The following is an 8,395-nucleotide window of genomic DNA, read 5'->3' as shown; positions in this document are numbered from 1 at the left end:
GTTTGGGGTTAGGGGCTGAGTCAAGATGGGAGTGGAGAGCTCACCTAGCTGCCTCCTCCGCCGGTAATTGAAGACCAATGCGGTGGCCAGTGTAGCCACAAGCAGGAGCAGGGCCAGCAGGACACCTAGGAGCATCCCCTGTGGGACCCCTTCTGGGTCTGGCCGCACCACTCTGCCCAGGATGTGACATTCACCATCTACACACACCTGGGGGCAGGTGACAGCTCAGGCCCAGCCTGCAGGCCTTGGCCCAAGTATCCTGTGAAAAGCCAGCTAGCTGCCTACCTGCAGTGGGGCGCCATCCTTGTCCAGTTGCAGGGAGGCTGGCAGGGGGCAGATGACCACATCCCCCCGGAGCTCGTGCTTGCAGCTCTCACCACCCACAGTCACGTTCACACCCACACAATCAGCCACAGCTCCTAGTCCAATGTACTGCAGAGACAGTCATGAGGACTGGCCAGTGCCCCCATCTCCCTTGGGCAGGCTTCAGCCCTAACTCTCCACCATCCCCGGCCTCCATCCCCCCCTTACCTGGAACTTAATGACATGCTCCTCGGGCTTCAGTGGGGCCAGGTCTGTGCTGGGTGGATGGGGTGGGGGCAGGAAGCGAAAGCCAGGAAGTGTGAAGCCAGCGGCTCCATCCCCCCGGGCACTCAGGCTCCCTGTCTCCCACCCCTGGGGGCTTCGGACCACATATTCGGGCAGGCGGCACCAATGCTGCTCCGGGAGCTGCCCCTCACACTGCGTGGAGCCCATGCGAGAGTGGTTAGCCAGGCACCCCGCCTACGGCCACCCCAGTCTCCTCAGCCAGCATGGGGTGGGGCTGGAACTCAAGGGACTGGTCCAGCCTTCCTCCCTCCTGGTCAGTGCCCGCTTGGAAGCTGACAGCACCCACTCACCCTGTTTTCTACTGCCTCAAGTCCGTCATAGAATGACAGCACTAGGTGCCACACTGAAGTCAGATGTCGGCCACGGACGGTGACATGGGAGCCGCTGTGGAGGAGAGCCAGGTGGTGGGCTTCAGGTGCTCTCTGAGGCTGGCTCCCTCAGTCCTAAGAGACCAGAGTGTTCAAGGTGACACTTACGCGTAGCCACAATTAGGACTGATGCCCAGCACGACGGGATCTTCCAGGTAGTTAAAGGTCCAGGAGCCAGGCACCTCGGCGCCCCCCACCTGCAGGCGAATGGGAATGCTGGCCAAGGCAGTGCTGGGGGGTGTAGCACATAAAAGCTCTTCATCGCTGATCCTGCAGAACAGGGGGACTGGACTCAGGGTCACCCTCCAGGTGATGGCCAGCCTTCCTTCTCCAAGGGTCTGTCGATTCCTCCCAGTTCCTCTGCTGGTCATCTTCCCCCCTGCCCATACTCTATGGGTCTATCTAAAGATAGGGCAGTCCCAGGAAGACCTCCAAAAAGGTAGATAGGAAACAGGTTCCCCATGGCCTTGGCAGGAGCCAAAATACTCTGTGATCCCCAAACCACCTGCGGACTGGAAGGGGCAACAGACCCTTCTTCCTGAACCTGACCATGTGACTGAGACCTTCTCCCTCTGTCCTGACAGGGATCCAAGCCCTACCCAGTGATTTAGGTCAATCCCCATGGCCTCTCATCATCCCCTTGCCTGCTGGCACTTACCATTCCAGTGGGCACTCAGTCCCATTGACCAGTACAGCCCGGCTGGTACCTATAGACAGGCCCTGGCCCTTCAGGGTGAGACGGGTGCCCCCTGCCCGTGGGCCAAAGAGGGGTTGTACTTCCTTCAGCACTGGCTCCTAAGAGGATATAGAGGTGGCTTAGCTCGGTGTCGGAGACCCTCCACTCCAAGCCCTTCCCTGCCCAGCTGGCCAAGAACACAGACAAGGCGAGTTGGCCTCACCACGAAAGAGAAGCCTTGTATCATGGAGGTGCCATCTACCCGGAAGTGCTTGCCCGGTGGCATGTCAGTCACGTTGAGGCTGATGTTAGCAGGCCCGGCTGCCTGTGTGCCCACGGGCTCCAGCTCACATTCAAGCTCCTCTACAAAGCCTTTCCAGGAAAGTGGGCTGGAGTACCAGGGAAATCAAGGTCAGCCAGAGTCACACAGGCCTGGTTGCATGCCCACAACAAACCACAAGTCTGCTCTGAGACTGAGGATGGTCTCTCTCCATCCATGCCTTCTTCCAGGGCAGGCAGAGTCTAGCATGGCAGGGATTAACTTTTCTCAGATCATGACTCAAGAGATGGGTAGGGCATATGCAGGCTCAGGAAGGGACAGAGTTGTCTCCCTAGACACAAAAGCAGCCAGAGCCATTGCGGGTTGCCTCATACCTCCTGGCCCCCAATAAGCACAGGGTAGGGTCTCATAGGGAAGGGACTGTTGGGTTGCCCCCATCAGGGATAAACAAGGCAGGAGGGACCAGTTGTACCTGCGGTTTAAACTGTCCTTGGGCAGCAGTCGGCAGGGACTTTGGCCCACGGTGATCTGATGGGTGCCTTCAGGCACCAGACCCGCAGGGTGTAGGTAGAAGTTAGAGCCGCACAGGGTCAGCTTAGTGCTGCCCCTTAGGGGTCCACTGTGGGGATGGAACTGGAGGGGGAGCAGAGAGCCTGAGTCCCTCTGTAGCCTCTCAGCCCTGTCTGCTTCCCCCAAACCATTCTGCCGCACCCCTTGCCTGGCCCGCACCCCTTGCCTGGCCCACACCCCAGTCATTCTAGGTCACTTGGTGGTCCTCACTCAAGCATTTTTCTGCCTCCACATCTTTGCATGTGCCATTACCTCTGCCAAGAATGCCCTCCTTACAGCTATTGCGGACACCCCAGGTCTGAGGACAATCATGATCATGGTCAAGACCTACTGATCCCCCACCCCAGGCACAGCTCGTCCCACCCTTACCTGTGCCCTGCCAGGCAAGCCATACCTCAGTAAGCTCGGGTGGGCAATGGTCCTGTTGCCAAGAGCCAGGACACTCCTTCTGCCGGCCACACATGCCCCCACACCAGCCACAGCCCATGAAACGCTGTGCCCGCAGACATCGCCCACAGGTGAGGAAGTGGTGGCAGCCAGGGCCCTGGATAGGTACCTGGAAGACCTTTGAGTGGCAGAAAGGTGGCTCAGGAGTGGCCGAAGAGGGTTGGGCAGCGTAGGCCCCAGAGATCCATAGATCAGTAGATCAGGGTGATGAGACCTGCATGTCAATGCCTCCCTCAATTGGTTGGGAAGGCTGTGCTCCCACAGCCCTGGCCCCAGGCCCTGACCTTGTCCACCTTACCTGGTCCCCAGAGGCAAAGAACAGGTGGTCCCCAAGGCGACTGACATCTCGTTGCATGGGCTGCCCATTGCTGCTCAGTGAGAAGTTGGATACATACAGCAAGTAGTTGAGAGACCTGGCCAGCTCCACCTGGGACAGTCAGCTGTTAGCAAAATGAGAACGGGGATGGGGACCCAGGGACAAGAGGCTGGGGAGATGAGGGACCTACCTGTAAGATGCGCCCATCAGTCGTGCCCATGTGGGCCACCGTAACATTGTTGAGGTGCGTCACATACAGCGCAGTGACCTGCACTTGTCCTAACAGCCCATTGAACAGGTCCACACGTAAGAGGCTGCTGCTGACCAGCAGAGGGAAGTGGCGGCAGCTGTTGTTGGGGCTGGGGGCCTCGAGGCCAGGCTGGGGAAGTCAGGGAAGGAGTCAGGGCTCATCCCCACACACTGACCCCTTAAGGCCTCTGTCAGTGACCATAGCAGCCCAAACTCCCACCCCTCAACTGGCCTGCCTGGAGAAGGCCCCAGGCCTGCCAGTGACTGCCCCCCCCCCACCTCACGGGGCTCTCAGAGGTGACGAGGCCAAGGAAGAAGGTCCAGGCCGGAAGGCCAGACTCCCTCTATGCCTTGTCCTACCGATCCTGCCATGTCCATCCTGATAATGAGTTACTGAGTCTTACAGACTCAACCCCATTCTGTCCTCACAACCAATCTGCAAAGAATGTGCTCTCTTCACCTCCATTTTACGGATAAGGAAACAGGCTCAGAGAGGTCCCCACACTTGTCAAAAAGGCCTTAAAGCCCCTCAGGAGAGGAGCCAGATTGGAAGTCTGAGCTTTTGACCAGAGTCCTCTTCTGCCCCCTGCCGGTCCTGCCCTGCACTTCCGCAAACCCTGTCCCCTCTTAAGGCTTCTGTTTCCCCACCCGCACGAGGGGGCTGAACTCGAGTTAATTGGCCAGCATGGGGTTGGTAACATGGTCTTTTCCTGAGACTGCAAAGGTCCTTATGCACCTCCAGCTGCTACTTGTACCTCCTTCAGCGCACAAAAGGGATACACCAAGGCCCGAAGGCCTAGGTGCCAAGCAAGGCCCCAGGAATGGGGAAATACTAACCTCTCCTCTGCTCTTAACATGGGGGGTGGGGGGGTGGTGTGTTTTGGGAGCTGCACTCAGTGCTCCAAGGCAGGGCTGTGGAAGCTTCTGGGAAATCAGGAAGCCAGGGTGTGAATGCAAGGTATTGGAGCTGGGAGCAAAGTGCAGGCAGAGCTCAGCAGCCCTCACAGTTGGGAGCCTCCCTTGCTAACTCCAAGGCCCCGGGCCGGAGCCTCTGAGGCTCGCATCAACCAAGTATGCCTAGCCAGTCATCAGACCTCAGTGCTGATCAGGAGCCCCGAGGGTGAGAGCAGGGACCCTCTGGGTCTGTAGCCTGAGTGGGTAGGGATTGGGGCTCTGTCCTCACTTGAGGAAGGAAAGGGGCTTGGTCTTAGCCGGATGCCAGTTAGGTGTTTTCAGCATGACTCAGGGACAGGTGGGGCTGAGGGGTAGAAAAGAAGCCCTACTCCAGTTGGGGCCACACCCCTCCTGCTTGCCCCTGGGTTCCAGGGCCTTAGCTCTGGGTTCCCATGCTTGTCTAGGGGCCTGTGGCTCCTGGAAACACTTAAGTATCCAATGCCCCACAGAGGAAGGTGACTGCCCCAAGGCTCACACCCTATCTGAACCCACGGAAGGTAGGTAGCAGCTCTGAGCCCCTCTAGCTTCCCGAGACCAGCCACAACAAACCTGAAGTGGGTGCTGCCCTGGCGGCTGTGTGCCCAGACCCTAGGCAAACACCATACTAGCTGGTTCGCACACCTCCCAGGGGCTGGGCCAGCCTTTGGGCAGGGCTTCAGATTAGTCCTCCTCGAGCCTGGCACTGCCAAGTCGTGCCAGGTATCTTTGGACCACTGACCACTAGCCAAGTTGGGGAGAAGTTCTGACTCCCTGGAGGGAAGGAGAACAGGGCAGGCAGGGCTTCCAGGCCCAGACAAGGGAGCCCCAGCCCTAGGGCCTCCTCGGTCTAAGTGGGCTCAGCTGAGGGAGGCAGGGTGCAGATCCCCCCCACTCCTCCTTGTATGTAATTCTCCCCCCACCTCTGGGCCACCCATCGAAGCTGGAAAGAAGTCAGTGGCAAATGTCACAGCAGGGCCAGGGCCACAGGGCAGCCAAAGACTCAGAGCAGTAACTGTGGGTCAGCTCATTGAAAGACCTCTTGTCCATGTCATTCACCCCATTTCTTTGGCTTAATCTCTTGTAATCTAGGGTAAAACTGTTTCGGTGGCTTCAAGGAATCAGTTTTTGTTTTGACCTTAGCATTTTAAGGACTGTCTTATTTGTATCTGCTCTAGCTCCCTGACACCATGGCTGGAGAGAGCCTGGGGAGGGTCCGCTGGAAGGACCCTCCAGTTCGGCATGGACTGGGAGACCCCCTGCTTGGGGTGAGTGAGAAGGGGGACTGGAAAAAAAGTCTGGGACTCCCAAATGATGACCCAGTTCCAGCCGGTCCCTCCTAAGCCTTTACTCATCCACCAGATGTTTACAGTTGCTTGCACAAGACTGGGGTGAGTCTCCTAGAATCTACTAGAGAAAAGCCGCCTTCTCATCATGTCCTGGGGCCTCCGAAAATCACCCCACAGAGGACAATCAGGAGTGAGTGTGTCAGTGAAGCCCAAGCTACGCAGGTTCCCCGAAAAGCCCTCAAATTTCCTAGGCGCAGAAAGCTCCCCGGAACATGGGTGGGGGGCATTCTTTGACAACTCTTGCCCACCCTCTTTGGAAAGCAGAGCAAAACAAATGATCCCATAGGGAAAGCGAAACTGTGTTGGTGAGCAGCCATGAGTCTGTGAATCTGTGAGCATCTGCCTGTGTGGAGGGGGGGAGGGGTGTTTTTCTGAGTGTGTCCCTGAGGGCATGTGTAGTGGGGCAGACAGGAGGGGACATCCATCATTCTACCCAGAGTTTGGCAGTGTGTCTAGCGGAAAGACAGCTATGATGCGATCCAGTTCTCACGTAACCAGGGAAACTGCCTAAAAAATCAGAGGCCATGAATAGGTGAGAGGATGAGAGAGCAAAATGGGTAGCGACAGGAGCTAGCCCGGCTGAGAGATGAGCCTCCAGTGTGGCCTGTGTCTGGCTCATTCCCTCACACCACCCCCAGCACTAAGGAATTGTGCGGAAGAGGAAACTTCTCCCCTCTTGCCCTCCCTGTTCCCAGCCCCCCTCAGTGGTGGAAGAGAAGCAGCCTAGATTCAGCCACTTGCACACTGCACACAGGGGAGCGCCCCTTTTTTTCTGCTCACCGGGTTGGGGCACAAACTGGGCGACTGGAAGAAGTCGAGGCCTCGCCGGAGACCCGGGTGGACCGGAGGCTCACAACAGCGTTCCACACCCCGCTCAATGAGAGTGTCCAGCAGGTCAATGGGGAAGGCACAGACGACAGAGCTGGGACTCACACCAGGGTTGCTGTCTCTGCTAGTCGCAAAGACCCCAAATAGCACTTCCTGGCCCTCGGTGATGCTCAGTTCAGCGGCAAGTCGGCCGCCCACCATAGCCGTGTGGGCCGCCCGCAGCACCGGGTAAGGCTGCCCGCCCTCAGAGGTCCCGCGTCGCCGGCGTTTAGGCGCAAAACGGCAGTCGAGGACCAGCTCGCGGTAGCTGCCCAGGCTGGTCTCGCCCGTGCTGAGCCGGGCCAGGCGCGTGTGTAAGGCTCCAGGAGCAGCTGCCACGCTGGCTGGCTGCACGGTCAGGAAATAGACAAAGGCTCCTGCGTGGAAGCTGTACACGTATTCGATGCGGTAGGAAGCGAGGTGCGCAGGTAGCACTGACAGCGCTGCAAAACCTGGAGCGAATCCTGAGGCATCGGCTTTGAGGCGCCGGATAGACACTGAGTGTGGGCTGAAGCTAGCGGCCACCTCCGCGTCCAGTGAGGATGCCACGTAGAAGTAGGAGGCATGGCCCCGCTCGACCACGGTCACGAGGGTGCCCAGAGGGCTGGCCACACAGTCGGGGCAATCCTCAGGCCGATTGTGGCGGGCAGAGAAGAGGCAGGCTGGCGGAGCCAGGTGCAGAGTGGTCCCGTCAAGCTCCAGTTCATGCAGGAAGCAGCGGCCATGCAGGCTGGAGCCGCAGCTGACCAGTGCGGGCAGTGCCGGCTCCAGCACCAGCACCTTTGCATCTGTGTCCCCCGCGGCACTGTGGGGGTCCGGGCCACAGGCCGCGCACGTCTGACAGTCAGGGTCCCCAGCAGGGCCGGTAGCCAGGCTCTCGACGGGCTGTAGGCCAGGCCCAAGCACATGCAGGCGATTGCGCGTGGCCACGAACACAGCACTTCCGTCCTCTCCGCCCTCGTAGGTCAACAGGGCCTGTACCGGCCCGCCGGCGGAGAAGCTGGGCACCACGTACTTCACGTCAAAGTTGCGGGAGGCAGAGTAGGGGGTGCGCGGGCACTGCCAGGACCCGCCCACCACGGGCATCCCGGACACCGCGGGCACCGCGGGTAGCAGCAGCAACAGCGATAGCAGCAACAGAGACGGCTGCGAAGGCGGCAGGAAGAGCTCCATCGAGGCCCAAATGGGGCCCGGTGGAGATTTCCGCAGGCCAGGAGCTGGCCGGGGGCAGACTCAGAGCAGAGACCAGCATCCAGCACCGGTCTGGAGAGCCCTCGGGCAGCGGACCCCAGCCCAGGGTTCCTGTGATGCCCACCCTCCTCCCCTGCCCTCGGATCGGAGCACCTGGCGCGGGCGGATACACACACACACACACACAGGGACTAGGGAGGCCGCCTCACCTGCCGTCCCAGCTGCCGCTCCTAGCCTGCGCTTAGAGCAAAGTAGGCGGGAGGGTGGCAGGCAAGGCGGGCGGGGCCAGGGGTTGGGGGCAGGGATGTGGGCGTGGCCTGTGGAAGGCCTGGCTGGCCCGGCCCAGCCGCTCCGCCCACTTGTGTCCCGGCCCTCGGAAGCCTGGATTCTACTCCTGGGAGCTCTTCTCTCAGTGGCCTGGGGTGGATGTGGGTGGAGTGGCCTGGAGAAAGGTAAGCAGGCCTTAGCCGTACCATCTAGGCTCCCAGAACGCACTGGGCCGGGGCGAGGAAGGGGCCAGCGACGCCCTAGTACCAGTGAGGG

At 59.7% G+C, this 8,395-nt stretch overlaps 1 protein-coding gene across 1 annotated transcript in view; it reads right to left on the bottom strand.

Annotated features, from left to right (window-relative positions):
- The window catches only part of MST1R (macrophage stimulating 1 receptor), a 12,866-nt gene extending 4,794 nt beyond the window's left edge, over window positions 1–8,072 (bottom strand). Inside the window, exons 1-12 of the mRNA XM_023533302.1 lie at window positions 6,575–8,072; window positions 3,457–3,645; window positions 3,249–3,377; window positions 2,898–3,068; window positions 2,406–2,566; window positions 1,877–2,042; window positions 1,636–1,772; window positions 1,086–1,247; window positions 900–993; window positions 532–741; window positions 286–432; window positions 30–207 (exon numbers count right to left, since the gene is read on the bottom strand). Of these exons, the coding sequence (XP_023389070.1) occupies window positions 30–207; window positions 286–432; window positions 532–741; window positions 900–993; window positions 1,086–1,247; window positions 1,636–1,772; window positions 1,877–2,042; window positions 2,406–2,566; window positions 2,898–3,068; window positions 3,249–3,377; window positions 3,457–3,645; window positions 6,575–7,834 (3,004 nt within the window). The 5' untranslated portion in view covers window positions 7,835–8,072. The remainder of the gene's footprint in view (window positions 1–29; window positions 208–285; window positions 433–531; window positions 742–899; window positions 994–1,085; window positions 1,248–1,635; window positions 1,773–1,876; window positions 2,043–2,405; window positions 2,567–2,897; window positions 3,069–3,248; window positions 3,378–3,456; window positions 3,646–6,574) is intronic.
- Window positions 8,073–8,395: the final 323 nt, after the last annotated feature.

This window comes from Pteropus vampyrus, unplaced genomic scaffold (genome assembly GCF_000151845.1).
Source record: "Pteropus vampyrus isolate Shadow unplaced genomic scaffold, Pvam_2.0 Scaffold100, whole genome shotgun sequence".
Lineage (NCBI taxonomy): Eukaryota > Metazoa > Chordata > Mammalia > Chiroptera > Pteropodidae > Pteropus > Pteropus vampyrus.
The sequence above is the reverse complement of the archived record's forward strand: the minus strand, read 5'-3'. Positions and strand labels throughout refer to the sequence as shown.